At 44.3% G+C, this 27,600-nt stretch overlaps 1 protein-coding gene across 3 annotated transcripts; it reads right to left on the reverse strand.

Moving 5' to 3' along the window:
* SCAF1 (SR-related CTD associated factor 1) lies at nucleotides 1-25,805 on the reverse strand. Of its 3 annotated transcripts, none has more exons than XM_075840217.1 (11): nucleotides 25,713-25,805; nucleotides 22,279-22,475; nucleotides 20,922-20,976; nucleotides 13,803-13,912; nucleotides 13,331-13,467; nucleotides 12,682-12,806; nucleotides 8,973-12,530; nucleotides 5,821-5,903; nucleotides 2,432-2,698; nucleotides 2,074-2,202; nucleotides 1-677 (listed from the first exon to the last, which is right to left on the reverse strand). In XM_075840217.1, exons 2-11 carry the CDS (start codon nucleotides 22,450-22,452, stop codon nucleotides 492-494), a joined length of 4,824 nt encoding a protein of 1,607 aa, XP_075696332.1. In that variant the 5' UTR covers nucleotides 22,453-22,475; nucleotides 25,713-25,805; the 3' UTR covers nucleotides 1-491. The 3 variants fall into 3 exon arrangements, with proteins under 3 accessions (XP_075696332.1, XP_075696330.1, XP_075696329.1); XM_075840215.1 differs by having other exon boundaries at nucleotides 25,578-25,786; XM_075840214.1 differs by having other exon boundaries at nucleotides 25,586-25,785.
* Between the last annotated feature and the right edge of the window lie 1,795 nt (nucleotides 25,806-27,600).

The raw sequence follows: 27,600 nt of genomic DNA on the forward strand, positions 1-27,600 counted from the left end.
GAGGCTTACAGGATGGCATTTTAATACAGCGATCAGGAAAATGAGCTTATAACAAGAACTTGCTATCCTGGAGATGAAACCATGGCGATGTGTAAAATCATGCAAAATAAAATAATTATACGGTAGTAATAATAATAGGGGGGAGAATAACAGTATTAAGAGTTAAAATCAGATAGAGAATATGGATAATAAAGCCGCAAATCTGTGAAGCAAAAATATATTTACAAGAGACGACTATTTAAAACGAGACCGCACAGCAAACAAGTGGCCTGTGCCGGACTATCTAGAAGTTCCCCGCTCTGTGACCGCAGCACAAGCAGAGGGAGGGGACCTGTCAGGAGTCACATAGATTTATTTCTAAAGATCGGTATCTCTAAAATTCAACAAATATTTGCATAAAAGTTTTTTTTTTCCGTATTTCATCAGTTTTTTTTTTTCTTTTGAAATTGAATAATTATTTGAATAGGTAAATTTCAATAGTCCGCTAGGGCTCAAATTAACGGTAAAGGGGGTAGTGACCGTTCCATGCCCCCCTGATCCTTTCCACTGCGGTAACTGGTCTCGTCGTCGTCCATTTTCTTGCCGTGTTTCCGGAAGTACTTGTAGCGCTGGACGTAGGCTTTCACCAAGTTGTTTACTTTAACGGGGTTAATTTCACCGCTCTTGCTATGGCAGATCTGTAAGAGGCAAGCGACAAGTCATTTATAGGACTGACATACTGTCATCCACTCTGACACATGACAGAAGAGAACATCGATGGGTCACTGAGTCTTTGTAAAAAGCCGCGGTACCCTTAGGACTGCTCTGATACGATCGCCATTGGATGTCGGAGTACCGTGGATGTCAGTGGCACGATCACAATAAACAATATATTCAAAGCACTGCTGTATGATGTTGGGTGCTTTACAGACTTGGTGGGGGTTTGGCATGCCACACTTCAGGTCAATCCAAGGGGCCGATCAGCAGAATTAAGGGGCAGCAGCCATCACTGCAGCACCAGACACAGCCACGAGAACACGGATGACACTTTGCTCGGTACTGCAGTGAATGCCACAGCCGGTTTACAAGATTCAAACCCATATATATATATCTGGGGAGTTTGGAGGCCTAGTCAACACCTTGTCCCTCAAACCATCCCTAAAGATTTGTTGCAGCGTGGCAGGGCCATTATGCTGCCATTAGGCAATAAAGCTGCCATGAAGGGGTGTACTTGGTCTACAGCAATGTTTAGGTCGGTGGTACGTGTCAAAGTAACAGCCACAAGAATGACAGGACCCAAGATTTCCCAGCAGAATGTTACCAAGAGCATCACGCCGCCTCCGCCGGCTTGTCTTCTTCCCATAGGGCATCCTGGTGCCATCTCTTTCCCAGGTAAGCTTGGCACACGCACCCGGCCATCCACATGATGTAAAATGAAAACCCCATCTATTAGACCAGGCACCTTCTTCTATTTCTCCATAATCCAAATCTGATGCTCACGTGCCCATCGTACACGCTTTCGGTGGTGAGCACTCTGACCGGTCTGCATCGAAGCGGCCCCCTATACAGCAAGCTGCGATGGTCTGTGCGTTCCGACACCTTTCTATTAAAGCGAGCAGTAACTTTTGAATACATTTTTGCTACAGTAGTTCTTGTGCGATAGGACAAGACAGGCCAGCCTTTACTACCGACATAAAACAACGAGCCTTGGGCTCCTATGATCCTGTCGTAAGTTCACCGGTTGTCCTTCCTTGGAACACTATTGGTAGGTACCAACCACTGTACACCGGGAACACGCCACAGGACCGGACATTTTGGAGTTGCTCAGTCGCTCGGATCCTTACACCTGCTCATTCTTCCTGCTTACAAAACATAGACTTCAGGAACGGACTGCTCCCTCGCTCCCTAATATATCCCACCAGTCATTTTCATAATACCAAACACTGAAGTTAATAATCCCCCATATGCCACTGCCACACAATGAAGTTTATAGATCAGCTCAGCTGCGGACTGAAGCCTAGTTCGCTATAATCCGATTATTAAGTGTTTGCACTAAGTGAAGGATAAGTGGAGCAGATGAACCGATAAACCCACCTTATGTACGGCCTTTCTTAGTATATCTTTATAATCGTCTTTAGTAATCTCCTTCCTCTGATAATACGGCTTAATGGCCAGTTTCACCTCTTCCACGGCTCTCTCCTGTGTGTGCAGTTTCTTCAAGTACTGGTTAAAAAAATAAAAAAAAATTATTTATTGCGCTAGAATTAAATTGTGCCCATTGGTAAGCAGAGGGCTTAGCGGCTGTCCGGGTGTAAATCCACACACACCAAAAACATAGAGTTCATTGGCTTTCTAAAGAATTAACCCCGATGTGAGCCAGCTAGACAAATGGGTTGGAAGCTCCAACGCGGAATATGTTGGATTAGTATTTGGTACATCATCGATTGACTACCTTGTCCGTGTCGCCTCGTCCTTCGGAGCTTGTGCTGCCTTCCCGTTTGCCCAGGTCGCAGAGAGATGAAGTGTTGAAGAATGAGCTGGATGTAGAGCCGGGCATTGCTAGTGTGCTGAGGCCTGTTGGGGTAGGAGGGCTGGAGCTACGACTGAGGGGTAGACCACCAAGGAGATATGGAGGAGCTGAATGACCCATAGATGACAGGACGGATGAAGATGGCGGCTGGTTAACCAGGGAGGTAGAAGGCTTGCCGTGACTGAGGATCTGTGGGGAAGAAAAATACAGGACAAGGTTTCATACACATCTACGTTGGAGGTTCCTTTAGGCGAGTTGTAGCTTTTAATGGCAGAATAAAAATAAAAATATTTTTGTGGGGTCAAATGGAAAAAAAAAAAAAAAACAGCAATTCCGCCATTATTTTCTGGATTTCATTTTTACTGCGTTTACCTTGCTGTAAAAGCAACATGTGAACTTTAGTCAGCGGGTCAATATGATGCCCTATTTTTACAAAAAAAAAAGAATAATTTGTTTTGTCGCCGTAACTTTTTTTTTTACCATCGATAAAGCGGTGTGAGGGCCTGTTTATTTGTGGGGCGAGCTGTGGTTTTGTGTCATTTTTAGGTACATTCAAACTTTTGATACATTTTTTTATCCGTTTTTGGGGAGCGAAAAAACAGCTATTCTGGTGTTTATTTTTTGTAGTGTGCGATATACATTCAGGTGGGGAATGCAGACATGAAAAGTGGAGTTACAGCTCGAGGTCTTCTTTACCCCCCTTCATGACCAGGCCCATTTTTAAGTTTTAGCCATGTGCCAATTTAAAAGCAAATTGTTGTCCTATTATTTTTCCAACCTTCATGTATTTGGTCTAGTCTTTCTCAGAACATATTGGGCTTCCAATTGTGTAAAAAAAAAAAAAAAAAAAAAAAAAAAGAAGTGATATATTTAACTTTTTTTTTTTTTAAAAGGTTAATTTAATTTTAGGTTTAATGTTTTTGGACATCTGGTGCATGCCACTGGGTAAACATACCTGAATACATATTTGGCAACTTCTGCCGACTTCAACGATACCAAATATGTGCGCATTTCTTACATGCTGGGCGCACGGCGGAGCTTACAGTGAATGGTGCGCACTGGCTTTTGGAAGCAAATTTTCCAAAGCTGGTTTGCCGACACCGTACGACCATTACAGATATTGTGACGTTTCCAGTCCACAAAAATCGATGGCCTATCCCGCCGATCAGCTGTTTTGAAGGAGCCACAGCACTCGTATTAGCGCTGCTTCCACTTAATTTCATTATATCGCGGACACACTAGCGGCGGTTCAGAGTATTACAGCTTTCTCCCATTCACGTGTATACTGTAAGCCACCGCTACAAGTGTGTCCGCGATTCAGTGAGCAGTAAGGCCTCGTGCACATGGTCGTAGCCGTCTGCAATCACCGACCATGCACAAAAACAATGCACATTCATTTCAATGGTGCCAGACCGCAAGTGCGGACCGTAAAATGACCTGTCCCGAGTTTTTGCGGGCGCCCACACGGTCCGTGTAAACCACAGTTGTGTGGATAGGCTCATAGAAATGAACGGGTCCGCAATTCATCCGTTTGTGTGCATGATCAAAACAGCTGATCGGCAGAGGTGCCGGGAGTCGGGCCCCTACCGATCAGAAATGGATGGCTTATCCTGAGGATAGGCCATACATTTTTGTGGACTGGAAAACCCCTTTGACACCGGCAAAATAACTGTTTTATGGAAATTAGACCCCCCCAGGTATTCATTTAACGACATATCAAAGATTTGAAAATCTGCTGTGTAAAGTGTCTGCAGCATGGAGATGATTTGTAAAATCTCATCTACTAGCCTTGTACTATAATCCGCGACAGACTTTGCCTGCGCAAATCTGAAAGATAAAATCTGCAGTGAATCTGCCACATGTAACGTCACCCTAAGGCCCAGTTCACACATAGTTTTCTGGCACGGATTTTAAAGTGAAAACCGCGTCTGAATCAGCACCAAAAAACTGCTGAAAAAGGTTTTTCCCCGGGCGGCTGGGAGGCAAGAAAATGCGTTTTTCACAGCAAATAAGTGCAGGCAGGTCAAAATCCGCCTCAAAAAATTCCTTCAGGAATTAAGGCAGATTTTTTCTGCCTCCACAATACTCCATGTGAACAGCACCTAAGGCTGGGGTTACATGGTGACTTTGACCACGACACTACGGTCGTCCCGCCAAAGATTGCTATGTCCCATAGCCTACACCGCAAGTAATGAAAGTCCATGTGGTCGCATTGCGAGCTGCAACACGACAGTACGGATTTCTTGAAATGGTCATGTCACGGCAACTTTGATTTTTATTACTTGCAATGTAGGCTACAGGACATAGCGATCTTTGGCCGAGCGACCTGTGTCGCGCGTGGCCAAAGTCACCATTTAGCAGATAGACAAAACTTATTTATGGCAAAAATCTTTATTGAAAAAAATAGAAATAAAGAGTGTCATGTTTTTTACATTACATTATTCTGGCAGCCTGCCAGAGATGGAGAAGATGCAACTGGTGATCGACAGCGATCACCTGACCAGAGACCATACTGAATGGACTCTGGATAAAGTCCCGTGATACAGCTGTATCATGGAGCGCCTTACCGTCAGCGTGCAAGTGCCACTGGGAGGAGCAATGTGATCGCCGTGACAGCGATCACATGACTGGAAACCACACCGAGTGGTCTCCGGGTGAAAACTCCGTGATAGCAGCTTGATCACAGAGCTCCTCACAGTCGGCACGTAAGCGCTGCTGTTCGGAGCAATGTGATCGTTGTGACAGGTGTAGAGACATCTGTATCACACAGCTAAAGGTCTGCTAACTCTGCACGACGGTCTGGAACGTCCTTGCAGAGTTAATTGCAGACCGCCCGGACGTTTATAGTCTATGGGCGGTCTGCAAGTGGTTAATAGAAGCATAAAGATAGGAGACCTAGCGCCCCTCATTAGACGGCCAGGCTGCCATGACAACCACCGGCACCTGGTGAACGCTTGGTGGAAATGGGTCGATAGGACGACCGAGGAAGACTGCCCCTCTTATTAAATACTTAGAAGCGGCGGCCACTATTGACCGCAGCATCTAAGTGGTTAAACGGTCCCGGCCATTATAGTGAAGTTTCAGCTGTAACATTCAGCAGACACACGCGGAGTATGGAACAGGCTCAACACGTGAACCCATTCCACACTCCCTATTTCTGGCCATTACGTACAGTTACGTGGTTTCATATTCCCAGCATACCTGCACGGTCACAAGTCATATAAGTGAAGTCGACTTTCCTGTAAGAACTAGGTGCCATAGTAAGGGGTTCTTCAGGCAGCTACAGGTATAAGCGTTCTCGGTATCTGTACCTGATTGGTAGCTTGGATTAGCTCCTGCGCCTTGGCTCTGCTCGCCATGTTCGCTTCTTCCATCTTGAACAGCAAAGCCGTCACTGAAAAGCAAATCAAATAGAATGTAAAATATTTTATACTTCAATCCTTATGATGCATATATTTTAAAAGGGAATGTCCAACTTTTTCTACACAATAAGTTCAGCAAGTGTAAATACGTTGTATTACTTATCTTTTTACTAATCCTGATTGACAGTCTGTATTATGCTCCAGAGCTGAATTTACAATACAGCAGGCTTCAGAGCTGAAATCTCTCAGCCTTCCTTGCTGGTTCAATGTATGCTTAAGGCTTTTCTCGGTGAGTTCTGGCAAGTGCAATCTTTTGATAAATTCCCCTAATGTGTTTAGTTAATCAACTTTCATATAGATTATATGTGTACTGTACAATGGTGCTCAACAGTGAACATACCCTTTAACTATTGACTTATGTACCAACCGCCAAGTAAAATTAACATGTAAAAAAATTCTCAAACAAAATATTTTTTGTCAGGAGAAGGTAAAAGAGTAGTAATTATGCCCATTACCCTGCCCAGAATAGTGAGCAGCACAGGGCATGAGTGACCACATAATATACATCACAAGCACTCCTCTACCAGGTCTACAATAATTGTGATGAAAAGAATTTAGACTGACCCATTAGTGCTAATTAATTTTTATTTTTTTTAAAGGAACACTCCAGGCAAAATGTATACACTGTGTTATGCCTAGTGTAGGGCTTGAGGGGGCGGGGCATGACACAGGGATTCAAAGAACACCAGAGAGGGAACCCCTGTGTCACCGCTCACTCCAATACTGCACTGGGTATTACTTAGTGGGTCAGTCTTGCCCATGAGTGTTCCTTTAGGCAGAATCAGAATGAAAAATGAAGCTGGAAACCAACAAGTATGCGCAGTCATTACCATACCGGCTTGCCTTGTAAATAGCTCATAAAAAAATCTGTAAGATTTTAAAATACTAAAGGGGAGCTACACTTAGAGACACTCCAGAGATTTTTTTTTTAATCTGGCCCCGTTTGTAAAGTACACCTTGAAAGAGTGGCAGGTCATCCTCTAACCGGGCGCTATGTTGCCGAACTATCCCGGCCGCACTGTGACTGGCCGATTCCTACGACGTCTTCTGTGTGGACCGGTAGTTTCTTTCACTGTGCATTACTATGAAACTCAGAGTGTCTCATAAAAATGCAGCGTAAAAGAGACTCCCGGTCCACACAGAAGACGCCGTAGGATTCGTCCGATCACATGACATAATTGCGGCCGGGATGGTTTGGCAACAAAGTGTCCGGTAAGAGGATGACCTGCTCTACATTTTAACGGCTGTATTTTACAAACGGGGGCCACAATAAAAAATCACTGGATTGTCTCTTTAAAAGAGGATCTGTCACCAGATTTCACAATACAAACTGCATACATTATTAAATAGATCTCTTAGACCTGATGAAGCTGGTGTATTTACTTTGAAAATCCATGCTAGAATGGGCGTCTAATCCTTTCTCAAGGTTTTCCTACCGGATATCAAAATGGACATTTAGACCAATTATATGTATGAGGTCATTTCAATCTACTCCCACCTAGAGCTGACAAGACCCTTTCAGTGTCCCTCCTCTCCAGTTTGATGCTGAAATCTTGCACATGCTCAGTACAAGCTGCATGTTCCCCTGGTTCTGCAGTGAGAGCCTGTCTTCCAGCAGCAATTTTAGTGTAGAATTACAGCTTCTAACTCCATCTGCTGCTTTCTTATACTGCAGAGCCAGGAAGACTGCAGCTTGTACTGAGAATGTGCAAGATTACAGCATTGGGTGGGGAAGGAGGGACACAGATTGGATTTTCTCAGCTATAGGGGGCCAGAAATTGAGATTACAAATACCCGGGTCTCAAATTGCACATCTTAATATAATTTGCATTGACCTGAGGAAGAAATTTTTATTTAGTTGACCACAAAAGTGACAACCATTTCTTGGTTACCTCTATTGGACTGGCACCACTTGGAATGCATCTCATAGAAGCAAAGTTAAAACCGGTGTCATCCAATGGTTATTTAAAGGGGACATCCATCTAAAAGTGATTTTCTGATGTTTCAGATACAGTATGTGCCAGACTGCCACTAATTTCCAGAACAAAATGGGCTGCAATATCGCTTGAGCTGGCCATACATTAGTGAATTCAGACGGCTGCTTTCTGCACATTTTGCCGTTCATGTTTGGCCTACGAAAGTTATCGTTTTGGACGACAACTTCACGACCCACATTTTTCAAAAGAGGCGTCATTTCAGCCAATTTCTAAGTTAAAGGGAGTTTTGCGGGACTTTCATATTGATGACCTATCCTTAGGCTAGGCCAATCAATATTATATTGGTGGGGTCCAACTCACGGCACCCCCACTGATAAGCTGATTGAAGGGGCTGCGGTGCACCGGTGAGCACTACCAAGCGCAGTTCTATGCATTCCGTAGCGGCTTTGCCCGGTACTGCAGCTCAGTCCCATTCACTTGAATCGGACTGAGCTGCCAAGAACTGCAGTACCGGGCACAGCCGCTACCCAATGTACTCTGCTGTGCCTGGTAATCAATTAAGAGGCCGTAACGCGCACCAGAGTCCCTTTAATCAGCTGGTCGGGAGCGGGACCCCCAGCGTTCTGATATTGATAACCTATTCTAACAATGACAAATTTATGACTGTATCTGCCTCCTGCATCTGTCACAACTTACATCACGGTCATTAACTTTTACACTGCCTAAAATTGTGCTACTTTTTCTACGCCAGGTTCTGTGCGAAGTAGAGATGCAACTATTTTTCTAAAAACACTATTTTGGGATAAAGTGCACAAAAATGAAAAAAAGTTTCAACAACATTGATACATGTAAGTTAAAACGACAGTCTAGCTTCCTTGATCTGTGGCCTGGTGTGGGCTACTATTGATGGGACGCAGATCAGAAAATGGTCTAAATCCACATTTTCATCCATCCAAAATCTCTAGTTTATGGCCAGCTATACAAAACCTATTCAGCACCACTTAAGAGTTACTGGAAACCTCTGACAACATTGTAAGCATTTCCCTAGAAACATATAATTTTCACAAGAACAATGGAGTGGAATAAGCGGCCAAATATACTCACATGCCAAAACACCGCTCGTGGCGCAATCCACTCCTGACTGAAGATTCCACGCAATTGGCGCAGGAGTTGGTAGGGGTGGAGGTGCGCGGGGAGCTTCTTCTATAGGTTCTGAAATACTGTCAACCTCCAAGTCAATACTTCTCTCTAGGTCTGGAGGGAGTTCCTCCGGCATGAACGACACATCCGGAGTCTTGCAGCTACTGTCTACAGTTTGTGAATCTGGAGTGAGCTCCTGGTCATTGGCTGGCTTGGGTGGACTGGGTGGCTTTACTTTAATCTCCGTCTTCTCTGTATCTGACCAAATTGGTTCTTCTTTGGTTTCAATGGGGCTTAGTATCTCCTGACTGCAGCTATCTGCCTTCGACTTCTTGAGCGAGGCCTTCGTTTTCATCTTCTTTTTCTTCTTCTCTAGCGTTCCCTTCGTTTTAACAAGAGCTCCTCCAGCTCCGGTAGTCTTTACTTTCTTAACACCGGTCTTGGTTTTTAAGCCTTTTGTTTTTTTAGGCCTTAAAAGAGGTTCTTTTATATCTTCAGTTTCAAGTTTGGGACGACTGCTCTTAATATCGGCCATCTTTTCTTCCGATTTAAGGAAGGGTGAACGGCTTTCTCTATCCCGGCTAAATTTAACCCCAATGGAACCGGCTTCTTTCACAGAGGTTGTACTACTTACTCCTTCACGGATCAAAACAGCCACTTTAGACTGAAGTTTGACTTTTCTGGTGGAACTTCCTTTGCTGTCTTTATGGCTCGTCTTAATTTTCTTCGGAGTCCTATCCTTCTCGACGCGAACCTTTTCTCTGTCCAACTTCAAAGGCTCCGGTTCTGGTTCAGGGGCATCTTTGAACCGCTTTTTATACCTCTCGCGGCTGTCATCCGGGTAGGCTCTTTTTCTATCCCGCTCTTTAGAGATTTTCTGCCTGCTCTCTCTGACTTCCTCTACCCGCTTTGTGTCGAATTCCATGGGTAGCCTCCTCTTTCCAGAATCAGATTTCCCTGAATGTCTGTCAAAAGTCCGATGACATTTGCCTTCCCGGTCATCGAGAGTCTCACGGTCAGAATAGGTTTCAAAGCTTAGACCTTCAGAATCATAGAGAACTTCTCTTTTTCCAGACAGCTCAGGAGTGCGAAGCAACTCCTCCCGATCCAATTTCTCTTCTGGATTGACGGTAATAGTGCGCTTAATAGTAAAAAGATCAGCATTATTGAGATCCTGTATAGAAGGTGGAACTACCGACCGACTATCTCGCCGTCTCCTTTCTAACAGTGGAGGATTTTCGACCTTGGGTTCATCCAGCGAGTGCCTTGATCTTGGTTTATCTTTATCCTTCTGTTCAATTGAGTGACGCGAAGACCGTCTGTCTCGGTCTCTTTCCCTGGATTTAGAACGTGATTTTTTCTTCTTTTTCTTCCCATCTGTTCGATGTTTCTCTTTGTGTTTATCTTTTCGAGACCGGTCGGTACTACCTGAATGGGACCAGCGACAACTCTTCTCTTTTGATTTTGATCTACGACTTTTCCTCCTTTCAGCTGATGTACGAGAGGACCCCACAGCAGATAAGCTGGTGCTAATAGAAGGTGACCAAGAGCGTGATCTCCTCCGGTCTCTAGAGCGAGATCGCGAAATCTTATTGTCCTTATTGTAAGAGTGTGACCTAGAACGCTTACGGTCCTTACTGTCCTTCAATTTTTTTGTACTGGACCACGAACCTGATGTTCTAGGTTCTTTTGACCTTTTTGGTTCTCTTGATCTCTTTCTTTCTCGTTTGGATTTTTTACGGCTACGCGAGCTGGAAGGAGAACGAGATTTTGACGGTTTTTTACCTCTGGTGGGTGAAACTGATTTTTTACGATACCTCTCTCTTCGCTGATTTGTGATTTTTCGTCTCAGGTCCAGCCCTTTCCATCTGTTATCCAATTGATTTTCACCAAAATCAATCTGCAATGCTCCTTCCTCATCTGAATCGGCATGCAGAGACAGAAAGTCATCTCCTTCAACCATTCTAAGCGGTCTATCTATAACACGACACCGGCTGCGGAACAATGGCATTGGGCTAAAACAGTCTTCATCTGGCTGGACAATTTCTCCTTCTTCGATTTCGGAATCATATTTCCGATCAGAGTCGTCATCCCGATCCCTCCTTTCGGAGGAATGTCTCCGTTTGTGGCGTGATCTTGACTCGCTACCGAGTTTTGCAATTTTTTCTAACCGTAAGTAGGATTTCATGTCCGGCTTCGCTAAAGACTCTAGCGATACTTTAATTTCAACCTTGGACTTAGATTCCGCTTCAGATGTAAAGTCGGTTTTACGATTAAAGTCCTTACCGACGTCTACAGTGAATACTCGTCTTATTGGCTCCACTGAATTATCCGATGTATTTGCTTCATTTAAGGTTGAATCAGCAGCTGGTGGTTCATTCACATTTTTTTCTTCAGATACTTTTGGAGAAGCTTCTTGTATCTCCACGTCATCAGTTGTGTCCAGGTCTATACTGGAGCTGGGACTATAAGGTTCAAAATCCAATTTTGACACATTTTTGGATGAAGAGTCTGAGGGATCTTTGGAAGGTCTCTGCTCCATTTTATTACTGTCAACTTCAGTATTGACCTCATGCTCGTCAATTCCTTGAAATTTATCACATTCAACAGATTTTGAACCTTCCATGTTTTTGTCAACGCCAGGAAATTCTTGGCTTAAGCTATTTTCATCATAGATACCGGCCAGGGCGTCACATATTCGACCTTCCGGTTGGGATTCACTCCCAATATCATCATCATCATCCTCATATGGTGAAGGGCTGCGCTCAGAGGAACTTGGATTAGAACCAGTAGGGTCGAAGGGATCATATTTCTGATCCTCCTGCTCATCCATTTCCTTCTCTGGGGAGTCGTCATATATATAATCTGCATTCATATTCTCCTCATCTGTTGGGTGAAAAGGGTCATAAATATCTAGGTCCTGTGATCTATTGGACTGTGTGCCGCTGCCGCCAGCAGAAAGCACCTGATTCTGTGAAGAGGACGATGAATAGGAGGAACTTGAATCTGTTTTTTCCAAAGAACCAGCAGGCTGTGAAAGTTGGTCGTTTGATGTGGACCCTTCTCCACCAAGTGGTCTTTGTTGTCCACCAGATACCCCAGTGCCATTTCCAAGAGCCAGTCCTAAGGACACTAATGCATCGGGTTGATTTTTAATAAATTTAGTATTGCTATTAATCAGACTAGTCCTGTTTGAGCAAAGTTTATTCTGTACCCTAGACACGGAGAAGGCATCTAATGGACCTTTGGCAGGCCACAAATGCCCTGGTACCACAGTTGCTGTAGAAGGACTTTCCTGCAGTGAAGTCCTGTCCAGATTTTTGAGGTGAACATCCTTTGAGTTATGTATTGCACCACATTTTGTGCTCATGCTAGTTCTGTGCCTTGTCCTGGGCATACAAGGTTTTATATTTAAAGGGGAAGTAAGGTGTTCCAGGGATTTCACACTTCTCGAGGGCCTGAGTGCCATCTCTTTGACTGATTGTCCTTCAGTGAGTTGCAGCCCTGAGGTACTTAGGCACACTGCAAAAGATAAAAAAATATATATAAACACACACATAAGCAGGCTATAAAAGAGAACACATTTAGACGCAACTTCATAGGTGAAAGACACCGATAAACTAAAATCTTTAGTAAAAAAAAACTATCGCTGTAATAAAAATGCACCACACACCTGATTTCTGAAATCTCCAGTGTCTGTCTCTTCCGCAGATTCCCGACCGCGTACTTGAATAAGCTTCCACGTCTCCAAGTCTAATCTCTGCCACAAATTCAACCTCATCCATTCCCTCCATGGAACTGAGAAGAAAAAAACAAACAAAAACATAACAATTATTATTATTAAGTAATTATAAGGGTTAATCAAATTAGCAGATAAAAAATAGAAAGAAAATGGTAAAGGGGATTCCCCACCATAGGCTTTGATGGTATATTGGCATAAGGGCGATGGTTGTCCAATCACTAATGAAGTGGCTGAGCATCCTTGGTCACGCTCCATAAAAAAAAAAAAGGGCGTCCACTAGGACAACTCCCTTTCTTGACGCCCTCGCCCGATGGTGTGCTGATCGCCAGGGCTGCTGCTGGAACCCCCATAATCAGCTCTTATCAGGGAAGCTGTCTGCGAGCATTATATGATGCCCATTGATGTAAATAGGGCATGTGGACAGCCCCTTTAAAATGAATGAAAGATATGGAAACAGACAAGGGTCAATGTTGTCGGCAATGTATTGTCAAAGATTACACGCTATATGTAGTATATCAAAATGACTTCTGAAGCGGCAGTGTGATCATGCTTCTTATTAATATGTTCCACTGATACTCACTACAAATCTTCATATTCTAGGTTCTCTTCTATAGAAGACTGGAGACGAGACCCTGGCGTGATTGTACTACAAGTCTTTTCAACATAGTCCGATACACTAGACAGACTAAACAACAGATCTGTTGTGGTTTCAGGAATCTAAAAAGAAAAACGGTCGATACAAATAATTGTCAATGTGTTCTATTCACTTAGGGTTACAAAACACAGTCAAATTCTTGTAATCCACCTACGAGCAAAAAAAGCAATATGGCAGCAAAAGGATGTATTAGAATAGAACTAGAAATATTGGCCATTCAAGAATTTGGAAAAGTTGTCTGTCACCCTTAGCGGAAGCTGTAACGGAGGCCATATTGTTTGTTAGTGACAATTCAAGGACCATTTTTTAGATTTTAGGGTCCAATGACACAACGACAATATGCTAATTTGAGGTCAGAGAGGTGATGTGGGAATTTTGCACATGCCCGAATACATACCGAACTTTCGTTCTCTGCATGGGGACAATTTGGCTCTTCCGGATCCACTGGCCTTTTCAATGGTTTCTTTTTACAAGTCTTTTTCGACTTTGCACATTTTGATTTGAGGCCTACAATATAAAACGGAAGACTGAATATACACAAAACAAATAAAACCCCCATATAAAAGTTACATACAGCTGTAAAACCACCTAAATATCTACCTTCGTAGCTCCTAATACATGATCTAGTCTTCATCGGAAGGATCTAAGCAAATTACAGCAAGAGGACTAAAGCTGGCCCGAGACACCATGAGCCATTAACCCTTTCCCATCGCTAATCTGTAGATTTACGTCCAAAAAGTTTTTAAAAATGGCTCCTGCTCAGAAGCTGAGAGGGCGCCGTAGCCCCCTGGTCTCTGCAGTGTTGCACAGCAGGGACCGAGCAGCAATGCTTCCGATCACAAGCATTTAACCCCTCAGATGCCGGTGTCAGATGTGACCACCGGCATCGGAGGAGTTTTTACTGCCCTTTTGACTTCGGGGCAAGTTCACCGACTCCCACGCAGCAAGCTTGCAGGAGCCGATGTATTCATATAGCAGCTGGGAGCCTTGTGAACGCTCCCAGCCCCGATATAGGAAGATTGCTCAATAGCAATGTACTGATTTTGCCATAGATTTCAATATTGTTATACTGCAGTCTATGGCATAAGCGATCTAATGATCGCAGGTTCAAGCCCCCTGGGGGGGCTAAATGAAAAAAAAAATTCAAAATATAAAAAAATAAAAAAAATTCAAAATCACATAAAAAATAAAAACAAAACAAACACATTAGGTATCTCCACATCCGAACTATAGAAATATTTTTCCAATCAAAACCACATCTTTCCATAAACAAAAAGATGCCATACACAGCTCTGTACACAGAAATATAAAAAAGTTATGGGGGTCACAATATGGCGATGCAAAAAAAAAAATGTTTATTTTAAACTTTTATATTGTTTATTAAAATGTACTAGAACATAACAAAAACTATATAAATCTGATATCACCGTGATCGTACTGACCCGCAGAATAAAGATAACGTGTCACATTCAACCGTACAGTGAACACCGTAAAAACTAAACCCATAAGAAAAGTGGAGGAACTGATATTTTTTTTCCAATTCCACCCCATTCTGAATGGTTTTCCAGCTTCCCAGTTCATCGCTAATCAATAATATTAAATAGTAATATTAGAAAGTACAATTTGTCCTGTAAAAATTAAGCCCTCATATGACCGTGTCAACAAAAAAAAAAAAAAAGTTTGAACTTTTTGAAGGCGGGGAGGAAAAAACAAAAAGCATAAAGATGAAAATTAGTCTGGTCCTGAAAGGGTTAATAGAGTGTCCAGACGAAAATAAAAGTGTCTGATTCCCTTAAATCTGTATGGATTTTCTTGGGTGAAACCGCGTCAGAAAGGAAAAATGGAACCTGTAAAATTGACCAGACCGCAGGTGAGAGTCTGTCAGTCCCCTCCGTATGATGGGGAGTTTCAAAGGAAAATCCAGTGAAAATTATCTACGGACATGTCATAGATACATAGAAGAAGATCATGCTGGTTAATTCTGTGATCTGAAGTCACCACTAATTTCCAGAATAAAAGGGGCTCTATAGAGATCAAACCCCTTTAACCCCTTCCCGCCCAATCACGTACAGCTACGTGATGGGAACTGGTGTCTTAACGCATTTCCACATAACTGTACGTGAAGGAGATGGAGCTGGCTCAGGAGCTGAGCCAGCGCCATCACCGCCGGGTGATAGCTGTATGTTACAGCTGGCACTCTGAGGTATCGGCCAGGAACGGAGCTAGCATCCGATCCGGCCGATTAACCCCTTACATGCTGCGTTCAATAGAGATCGCAGCATGTGAGGAGTTTTTAGCCACCGTACCAAAGCAACGTGATTGCTGGGTTGCCGGTGGCTGCAAAGGCACAATACTTACCTCCCGGTCTGCCAGCAACGGATGCCTCCTATGCACCGCTCGGCGGCGGGGCCTAAAAGGCTTCCGGTACCATCGGCAAGATGGCACCGGCATCATCAGCAGTGGGTGTCCACTGTATTTTACAGCGGACACACCGATGTATCAGCAGGAACCAGAGCTAGCTCCGATTCCTGTCATTAACCCCTTCGATGCAGCGATCCAATGCGATCGCTGCATCTTAGCGGTTTGTAGCAAATCGTCAGCCTGCCATGCGATGGTAAGGCTGGAGACTGCTACTACGGCAACAGGAGGCCTAACAATGGCCTCCTGTCTGCCATTACGGAAGCCGATTAGGCCCCGCCCAGAGGCGGAGCCTGATCTGCTTGCTGTCATTGAACAACTGACAGTTCCAATACATTGCACTACACAGGGAGTGCAATGTATTAGAACATCAAACAAACAGTTGGATCTTCAAGTCCCCTAGTGGGACTAAAGAATAGTGTAAAAAAAAAAAAAAAAAAAAAAAGGAAAAATAAAAAGTTGTAAAAAATACAATAAAAGTTTCAAGTAATAAAATAAACCACAAATCGCCCTTTTTCCCTTATCAAGTCATTTATTATTGAAAAAAATAATAAACCATACATATTTGGTATCGCTGCGACCGTAACGACCTGATCTATAAAAATATTGTTATTTATCCTGTGCTGTGAACGCCGTAAAAAAAACAACAAAAAAATACTGCCATAATTGCTGTTTTTTGGGTCACGGTCTTCCAAAAATTTAAATGAAAAGTGATCAAACAGTTGCATGTATCCAAAAATGGTACCTATAAAAACTAACTCGTCTTGCAAAAAACAAGCCCTCATACAGCCCCAACGACGAAAAAATTAAAACGTTTTGGTTCTCAGAACATGGCGACAGAAAAAATACATTCTTTTTACAAAAGTGATTTTATTGTGCAAAAAGTTGTAAAACATAAAAAAGTGCTATAAATTAGGTATCACCGGAATCGGACTGACCCGCAGAATAAAGTTAACATGTAATTTATAACGCATGGTGAACGCTGTATAAAAAAAAAAAAAATGAATTGCTGTGTTGTCATCTTGCCTCCCCAAAAAAAAAAAAAGGATAAAAAGTGATCAAAAAGTCGCATGTACCCCAAAATGATACCAATAATAACTACAGCTCGTCCCGCAACAAAAACAAAACAGCCCTCATACCACTACGTCTATGAAAAAAAAAAATTAGTTAAGGCTCCAATAAGCCAGGAAATAAAAATATCCAGTTGTGCAGCCCGAGGGGAACGTTTCTTCTGTTTCAAGAGGCGATTTATCAAGGCCGTAAAATTAGGGAACCAGGAAGTGTAGGGCCCAAACATATCTGCTGGAAGCGAGGTAGTGAGGGTGCCCGTATTATACCAGGACAACACTTCCCAGCAAAATTCCCCAAACCGCAAAGGTGCGGAATGTGGACCAAAAGGGGGATAATAAAGGACACCATTTATTAGTGCGACACCGGCCTGTGCAGAAAGGATTGCTTCACAGCGTAACACATATTTATGGATTATTTTATTACCCCATTATTATACCACCTGACTATGCCCCTGATGTACTCTGCCAGCTTACATGTGCCCGCACATTATAAACTGAAATACCAGTAAAACTCCAAACAAAACTACTACCAAGCAAAATCCATGCTCCGAAAACCAAATGGCGCTCCCTCCCCTCTGAACCCTACAGTGTGGCCAAACAGCAGTTTACTTCCATATAAATGGCATCGTCGTACCCGGGAGAACCCTTTTAACAATTTTTGGTGTGTGTGTCCCCAGTGGCATAAGCTGGGCACGACATATGTACCACTAAATTGGCATATCTAGGGAAAAATTTAAATTTTTACTTTGCACCTTCCGCAGCGCATTCATTTATGGAAAATACCCGTGGGGTGAAAATGCCTTGAGGGTGGAGTTTTCAAAATGGGGTCACTGCTCAAGGGTTTCTTTTATTATTTCACATCTGAGCCTCTGCAATTGTGAACCAATACTTTGTAAATCGCCAAATTAGGCCTCAATTTCGCATGGTACGCTTTTACTCCTGAGCCTGGTCGAATGTCCAGGCAACAGATTAGGGCCACATGTAGGGTGTTTCCAAAACCGGGAAACACAGCATAATAATTAGAGAGCTGTCTTGTTATGGTGGCACAAGCTGGGCACCACATATTGGCATATCTATGCAACAAAAAAAAACATTTCCCTCTGCAACATCGAGTGCACACTAATTTCTGGAAAAAACCTGCAGGGTTAACATGTTCACTACACCCCTAGGTGAATATCTTGAGGGGGTGTGGTTTCCAATATGGGGTCACTTCTGGCGGGGATCCACTGTTTTGGTCCCACAGGGACTTCGAAAATGCGACATAGTGACCAGAAACCAAATGCAGCAAAATCTGTACTCCGAAAGCCAGATGTCGCTCCTTCCCTTCGGAGCCCTGCCGTGTGCCCAAACAACAGTTTATGACCACATATGGGGTATTGCCGTACTCGGGAGAAATTGCTTTAGGGTTCTTTTTTTCCTTTATTTGTTGAGAAAATGAAAAGTTTTTTATTTTCACTGCCCAATTCTAATAAATTCTATGAAACATCTGTGGGGTCAAAATGCTCACTACACCCCTAGATGAATTCCTCAAGGGGTGTAGTTTCCTAAATGGAGTAACTTTTTTGGCGTTTTCACTGTTTTGTCCCCTCAGGGGCTTTGTAAATGCGACATGGCCTCCGCAAACCATTCCTGCTCAATGTGATCTCCAAAAGCCAAATAGCGCTCTTTTCCTTCTAAGCCCTGCCGTGTGTCCAGACAGCCGTTTATTACCACATGTGGGGTATTGTTTTACTCTGGAGAAATTGCTTTACAAATGTTGTGGTGCTTTTTCTCCTTTCGTCCTTGTGGAAATTAGAAAAAATTTGCTAAACCTACGTTTTCTTTGAAAGAATGTAGATTTTCACTTTCACTGCCTACTTCCAATAATTTCTGCAAAAAATGCTCACTATACCCCTAGATAATTTCCTCAAGGGGTCTAGTTTCCAAAATGGGGTCACTTTTGGGGGATTTCCACTGTTTTGGCACCGCAAGAGCCCTTCAAACCGGACATGGTGCCTAAAATATTTTCTAATAAAAAGGAGGCCCCAAAATCCTCTAGGTGCTCCTTTGCTTCTGAGGCCGATGCTTCAGTCCATTTACCACACTAGGGCCACATGTGGGATATTTCTAAAAACTGCAGAACCTGGGCAATAAATATTGAGTTGCGTTTCTCTGGTAAAACCTTCCGTGTTACCAAAAAAATAGATTAAAAATGAATTTCTGCAAAAAAATTAAAAAAAATGAAATTTGAAAATGTCACCTCTACTTTGCTTTCATTCCTGTGAAATATCGAAAGGGTTAAGACCTTTTCTAAATGCTGTTCTGAATACTTTGAGGGGTGAAGTTTTTAAAATGGGATGACTTATTGGGGGTTTCTAATATATAAGGCCCTAAAAGCCGCTTCACAACTGAACTGGCCCCTGTAAAAATAGCCTTTTGAAATTTTCTTGAAAATATGAGAAATTGCTGCTAAAGTTCAAAGCCTTGTAACGTCATAGAAAAATAAAAGGATGTTCAAAAAACGATGCCAATCTAAAGTGGACATATGGGGGATGTTAATTAGCAACAATTTTGTGTGGTATAACTGCCTGTCTTACAAGCAGATACATTTAAATTTAGAAAAATGCAAATTTTGGAAATCTTTCACTAAATGTTGGTCTTTTTCACTAATAAAGACTGAATTTATCGACCAAATTTTTCCACTATCATAAAGTACAATGTGTCACGAGAAAACAATCTCAGAATCGCTTCGATAGGTAAAAGCATTCCCAAGTTATCACCACATAAAGTGACACGTCAGATTTGAAAAAAATGGGTCTGGTCCTGAAGGCCAAAATGAGCTTGGTCCTCAAGGGGTTAACACTGCCCAAAGATTTCTGTTACTGGGAGACTAACAACCTTCTAAACAGATTGATCGGCCTAAAATGCGGTGTCAGATTTTCAGTAACAGAAATCTCTGCGCAGTGAATGAGGGGCTTGATCTCTATATACAGTCCTTTTATTCTGGGAATCGGAGGTGGTCTGAGATCATAGACTCTATGTGACCTTTATGACATATCAAAAGATCATTAAAGTCAGACGTCTTGATAGTGGGACATCTAGAAGTAGAGATATGGCAGCTTATTAGTAGGTTTACTAGTGAGTATGCTAAACAGTTTCTCCCTCGAGCGCTTTGGTTTGAGGTTCTGTTCAGACTACATTTGTGATGTCCGTTTAGTGTGTCCGTCGGGGGAACTCCCAACGTACATGCTTAACGTGTCTATAAGCCTCGGAGTCTGACAGAGGCCAAAAGAGCATACTTTTTGGTTTTTCACATGGGAGACGTATGCTATGCGTCACAGGCATCAGTTTAACGGACGCGTCATGGGCTTTCCAATAGCCTTTCATTATAATTTATGGGTGGCCGATGCGTTAAATGGATGCCTAATAGTGGCATTTGCCACCCATACACTATAATGGCATTCTATGAGTGACATCATGAACCCTCATGACCCCAGATCACAATGTATACATTAAGGCCTTGATCACACGACCGCTTTAATCCGCTGGGGCTGTCACATGGCTGCATTAAAATCAATGCGCGTCTTTGGGGCTATTCACACGGCCGTTACTTTAACGGCCTGTGAAAAAATAGGACATGTCCTATCATTGCCCATTTTCCCGGATCTCACATTAGACTCAAGTCTATGAGGGATCCGTGTAATCGGATCCCGCACGGGTGCAAATCAGCCGTGAAAAACACTCGTTTTGACACCTGCTTGTGTGAATATGGCGACGTATACGTTAAACCTAGGCAAAAACGTGATGTGAACAGGGCGAGCAGGTCAGATAATCCATCTCCGCCAATCCACTGAGACGCGCACGTCTTTAGTTGGCCCCCATTTCGTAGTTCAGGGGCCTTCAGTGGGTGTTATTGGATCTTCTTTATATAAAGAGCGCAGTTTAATGACAAATCCTATGAGGATATTCCGTGACTCAGGGAAATCACCAAAACAAGAGGTTCTACACAGGTAAAACGTCATTAACATTCCTCCTATGTGTGGACTTACCTGTAACCCTGCGGAGCGGATTCTGGCTTTCACTGACCACTTGCTGCAAAGCTTTCTACAATGAAAAAAAACAGAAACTTTAAATTGAATGTAATGTTCCTGAATGGATCATCGATGTGTTAGCCCTTCATAGAGGTCCCACTAGGAGGCAAAAAATAAAATAAAAGAAGATGCTCCCACTCTAGAGGATGGTGGTCGCCAACTCATTTGGATGGGCGCCATCTAAGTAGTGGCCGCTGTTGGAGAAATGTCTTGCTGGCAACAACTTGCAAAGCTGACGGCCGTGGGTTTCAGAAGCTGGACCCATGCCAATCAGGGACGGCTTACTTCTGAAAAGAGGTTGTCCTCTTGAGATGACACTTTTAAGGTCAAAATGAAAAAGTAAATGTAAGTGCATGTGTGGGTGTCCTGCGAGTGGCATGTGTGGGTGTCCTGCGAGTGGCATGTGTGGGTGTCCTGCGAGTGGCATGTGTGGGTGTCCTGCGAGTGGCATGTGTGGGTGTCCTGCGAGTGGCATGTGTGGGTGTCCTGCGAGTGGCATGTGTGGGTGTCCTGCGAGTGGCATGTGTGGGTGTCCTGCGAGTGGCATGTGTGGGTGTCCTGCGAGTGGCATGTGTGGGTGTCCTGCGAGTGGCATGTGTGGGTGTCCTGCGAGTGGCATGTGTGGGTGTCCTGCGAGTGGCATGTGTGGGTGTCCTGCGAGTGGCATGTGTGGGTGTCCTGCGAGTGGCATGTGTGGGTGTCCTGCGAGTGGCATGTGTGGGTGTCCTGCGAGTGGCATGTGTGGGTGTCCTGCGAGTGGCATGTGTGGGTGTCCTGCGAGTGGCATGTGTGGGTGTCCTGCGAGTGGCATGTGTGGGTGTCCTGCGAGTGGCATGTGTGGGTGTCCTGCTAGTGGCATGTGTGGGTGTCCTGCTAGTGGCATGTGTGGGTGTCCTGCTAGTGGCATGTGTGGGTGTCCTGCTAGTGGCATGTGTGGGTGTCCTGCTAGTGGCATGTGTGGGTGTCCTGCTAGTGGCATGTGTGGGTGTCCTGCTAGTGGCATGTGTGGGTGTCCTGCTAGTGGCATGTGTGGGTGTCCTGCTAGTGGCATGTGTGGGTGTCCTGCTAGTGGCATGTGTGGGTGTCCTGCTAGTGGCATGTGTGGGTGTCCTGCTAGTGGCATGTGTGGGTGTCCTGCTAGTGGCATGTGTGGGTGTCCTGCTAGTGGCATGTGTGGGTGTCCTGCTAGTGGCATGTGTGGGTGTCCTGCTAGTGGCATGTGTGGGTGTCCTGCTAGTGGCATGTGTGGGTGTCCTGCTAGTGGCATGTGTGGGTGTCCTGCTAGTGCATGTAACATGTGATGATCACGGATTACCAGAATGATGTGTCCGGGGCAGAGAACTTCAGAAGGGTCTTGTTCGGTGGCGTTGGCGGAGAGCTCATGTTCATCCTCTGTCGGTTCTGTTGTCAACGCTGATTCTGATGGTACCTCCTCCTCCTCTTCAGCATCTGTCTTGGTTGGTTTCTGTTCCTGGCGATCTTCTGCCATTACTACAGGTTGCAATTAAACACCTAGGAAAAGAAAACATCACAAATCTGCTAAGAATAAAGACTTCAGATGGAAAACATGATGGGATATGGCAGCAGTGATCTCCAACTAGGGTTGCAAGATGAATCGAAATTTTGATACCGTTTCGATACCGTGCAGCCTCAAATGGTGCAATACCGTTAATTCATGTATTTCTAAACTAAGCTGTGCGGCCGCACAGCTAAGTATAGTAACACTGGAATGTTGTTAGAGCGGGGCTGCGGCTGTGTAATACAGCCATTGCCCCGCTCCAGAGTCCTGACAAGTGTGCGTGTGGTCATCATGAGGTAATGCGACCAGCACTGCAGTGATTGCCAGCAAAAAAGAGAGAACATGGCGGGTGCACTGCAAAACACCCCCATGTTCTGTCTTCAGTGCCGGCACCGCCGCTCAATAGTGCAGCACCGGCCGCATCACCTCAGGCATGTGTGTATTACACAGCCGCAGCCCCGCTCTAACGGTGGAGATCAGAGAAACCTTTCATCTCCGCAGAATTCAAGGGGTAAAGGAGATGGGGGGGGGGATGCCCTTTGGATCGCGTCACGAGGAATCCCTGTGACATACCATATATGGGCAGACAGCTCAGGGTCCATTGAAGGACCCCAGGGCTGTCCTACCATATTTCCTGTTAGGGCACACTTAGGTATGTCCTAACAACTGCCTGTGTACAATCAGTATATAGATATATACCAACTGAGGCAAAACTACAGCTCCCACCATGCCCTGGACATCAGCAGGTCCTCACCCTTCATGACCCTTCAGAGAACCGCCATGTAACATTACATTTCCACTGGAATGGGCAAAGGGACGCGGGCAGAGATCTCCCACAGTCTAGGTTATTTTTTTGATCGCCCCTACGTACAATTCTCGAACAGTAGTCAAGTAATGCCACAAACGTAGCGTTTACCAATGACAACCAAAACAATGTTGACGCGCGAAGGATAAATGTTCTACACGATAGAGAAGAGGGACATGACTTCTTAGTACAATAGATGCAAGTCATGTTGAATTAATAATAAACTTACATCTATAACGGGTTCTCCGGGCATTTTATATTGATGGCCTATGTTTATTCAGCTGATCGGCGGGGGTGCCAGGAGTCGGACCCCTACCGATCTGATATTGATAACCTATCCCAAAAATAGACCATCAATAAAAATTGCCAAAGCTCTTTAACACAGAGTATATATCAATCAACTGTACAGAAAAACCGTCCCCAAGCAACAGTGTCAGGTCTCCCCCGCGGTCAGTGGGCACCTGATCAAACAAACCCGGCCGTTATTATTGGACTAAATGAGTCACAGATAACGAAAGAAAAAATACCCTAGGGCCAGTTTCACACGAGCTTAATACCCATTATGGCTGCAAATAGAGACCCGACTATGGGCACAATGACCCCGGGGTACAGCATCATAGGTCTCTATGATGCCGTTCGTTTGGGTCAATAGACCGACGGTTGGGCCGGGATGTGCATAAATATGCATGTGTGAAACTGGCTATAGCCCCCCCCTGTACAGGACCGTAGATTTCATCCGTTTTACGGACCCCTTCTCTTCTATGGGCGACGGACACCTTCCTGTATATTTGTGGGAAGGTGTCCGGGCCGTATAAGGCTCCGCAAAAGACAGGACATGTCCTATTTTTTTGCTTTTTACGGACCGTGCTCCCATACTTTATTTGGGAGCACAGCCCGCAAATGCGGGTGGCTGTCCGCGGCCGGCAGTGCCTGTAATCATGGACACGGTCGTGTGCAGAGGGTCTTAAAGAGGATCGGTCTCCTCTCCCGACATGTCTATTTTACTAAATACTTGTATTCCCCATTTGATGACAATTATGGAACATTTCATCTCAGAACTCTGCGTTAGGTGACTCCTCAGTTAGTCCTCCTAGAAATGTATGAATAAACTGACGACTGGGTGTTACCACTCTCCTTGCCCCTACACAGTCTGAACAGTGATCACCGATTGGACAGTGTGTAGAGACACCCCCCAACTGGTAACACCCAGTTGTCAATGTATTTATCATTTTCTAGGAGGAATAACAGAGGAACAGCACAACGCAGCGTTCTAAGAAAACATGCTTATCCTGTGGATATACAATGATTGCCGATTCTTGAAGAAACGTTATAATAAGATGGTATATACCCTCGCCAGACCATGACACACCAGAACACAGCAATACAATGCTGAAGACCATCGTAAATGCTAAATGTTGGAGATATTTTGAGAAGGCGACAAATATAGGACGTCCGGAACAGTCACGCCGTCTGGAGATGCAAAGAACGGCGCAACCTGAGCTTCTGATATGTCCTAGATACATGTGAGGAGGGGACATGGGTGACATCTCAGACCACCACTGATTTCCAAAATTAAAAATCTTTATGGAAAGATCAGGCGACTTGATGTAACGAAACTTATTTTAAGGGCAAGACCATTTTTTTTTCCAAGACCTGTCGCATGCGATTTACATTGCGCTCTATGGAAAGCGGTCGCGTACGACTTGCAACCAAAAATCCAACAAGTCTGTTTTTTTTTTTGCCAGGTCGCAGGCGTGTTACATCACATCGCGACCGCATAGACGATCATTAGCCGCGATGACGCAAGTGACGTGTTGATTTTTATGTCGCTGTATAGCCGCTACCGGTACTTCTAAATCAACCGGTAAAAATAAGGAAACCAGTCTGAACGTATGACAGCGGCGGTATCTGACATCACGTCATATTTACATGCAGCACGCCGGACGTAGAGAAGACTTTGCGTTTTTTAATGCATAATATATCGGAGATGGTGATTTTGTGTGTATATATACACACACACACACACACACACACACACACACACACACACACACACACGAGGTACAGTGCAGCAGGTCACACACATCCCCCACGTCTGCAGTGACATAATAGAGATTGCAAAAATTTATATAAAATGACGTCACTAGAAAGAAGACATCAGATCCCCCCCCCCCCCCCCCGATGGCTGCACATCCCGCAGTATAGATCCCATCCAGCAGCCCCGGCAGGAAGACCCCTCCCAGCCCCCGGCCTTCTCCCCAGCCCTCATCTCCTGTCTACCCCGACCCACCGACTCACACAGGCGCCTGCCGCTTACAATCCGCCTCTATTAGGACGGCCCGCAGTGGCGAAGGACGATTTTGGTGAATTTCCCAGCTTTACAACAAAGGGAGCTTCACCATCCTTCCAGCGGCCGCCATCTTACCCCGCTGCTTCAGCGGGTCCAAGCAGTTGCATGGTATGCTGGGCGTTGTAGTCCTGTGACGCAGATGGTCACTGCGTAGGCCGGGAAGCTACGCTGTCACATACTACAAATCCCAGAGCGCAGCACGGTCTACGTGCATAACTTGTCGAAAGGCACGACGGGAAGTGTAGTTTTCTGCATGTATGATATGACAGAGGGCCGAGATCTACTAGAGAAGGACGCACTATGTGACCCAGAATGCAAAGCGTTACAGAGGAAATGACTCAGAACGCAACGCGTATGGAATGTCGGGAGTTGTAGTGTACATGTAGTCCTGCAGCAATTGCGCATTTTATGTATAGCATTAAAACTAATTATTCCATGTCTGTGTGGATATAAATGTGACAGTTTTTCAGCCAGTGCCCTGTGTGGATAAAGTTGTTGCTGAATGTTAGTAGGGTGGACAGCTTTTTTTCCCAATTATGTCTGTGACTACCACATATGAGTAATGTGGGATTATACTGTCAGAATAAGACGGAATGTCCACAGGGAAAATGATAGTTCCGCTAAAGCGGCAACATTTTCCAAGCATTCCATTGCAACGGTGATTTTTTTGGTCGTCATCTGATGCAATGGGTGTTTATCAACCAAAATAAAAAATACTTGATAAAAATTCACCAAAAACGCAGTGCGATCCCAGCCACAATTTTGCCGGAAATACCACAGTTTTACCAGCTAAATTGTGTGGCCGTTCGTCACCCATGTGGGCGTGGTTTTGGCCGACTATGGTTGCCGCGCTGTGTGTTTTCACCCTAACTAATGTCATCGTCCAGAGCAACAACCTTTAGGATATGGACACCGATAGCTGCCCCTGCTTTTACAGACTAACCATGAATGACAAGTGGTCCCAAAAATGGCCGTCCAAAGTCTCTAGCGTATGGCTCATTTCACCACCAAAAATGTGTTAGGTGTGGATTTTGCGGCAGATTTGACTATTTACATTGCAAAGGGTGAAAAATCGCGCATAATGGAAAATCCGCATCACGCCCTGAAATCCGCCCTTCATTTTTTCACAGATGAGGTTTTGAAAATCCTATCTACGTTTATTATACTGTAAATTTTCACGGATTGTAGGTGGACGACCATTATTATTTAAGGAAAACCACTTTGGTTGCAAATGGAGATGTACGGAATTGGGTCACTATCCTACACTTTGGAATTTATTGGACAGGAACCATTATCTCCCCCCTGTGCAGCTTGTTAGATTTGTGAAAGAAAATGATGAACTTGTCCTATACTATATCGTGTCTGCAATATTATTTTCATGCTTAGGTTCTGTTCACACCTGCATCGGTGCTGTCCAGTTGTTCTGCTCCATCAAAGGATCTGAACAAGAGAATAATGGAAGCAATGGTAACGTTGCACAACGGACATTGATGGCGGCCGACGGAACCCATTGACTTTTGTCGGCTTTCTGCTGGGGTGCCTGTGATTTTGCTGCGCTATTGACTCCGGTAATCTCGGCTGGATCTGCGACAGAGACCCCTAATGGATCCACCTGTGCAGATGTGAACGAGGCCTAAGAGAAATATATTTTGTTGCGTTTGAAGAAAATGTTTCTTATGTGAAACTAAAGGCCTCATGCACACGACCGTGGTGTTTTTCTGGTCCGCAAATTCCAGGACCGTGTTCCGTGGAATGTCATCCGCAGTTCATCCGTATGTAATCCGCAGTTCATCCGTATGTAATCCGCAAAAATGCGGATGAAAAAAAAAAAAAAAAAAAAGGACTTTTAAACAGGATGCCAAAAGCTTGGTCAAACCCCCTTTAGAAGGTCACATGATCCGCAAATACGCAAACTGCGGATGACACACGGCGGTGTATCCGCAATTTCCACGGGCCCATTGAC

The sequence above is a fragment of the Rhinoderma darwinii genome, chromosome 10 (genome assembly GCF_050947455.1).
Source record: "Rhinoderma darwinii isolate aRhiDar2 chromosome 10, aRhiDar2.hap1, whole genome shotgun sequence".
Lineage (NCBI taxonomy): Eukaryota > Metazoa > Chordata > Amphibia > Anura > Rhinodermatidae > Rhinoderma > Rhinoderma darwinii.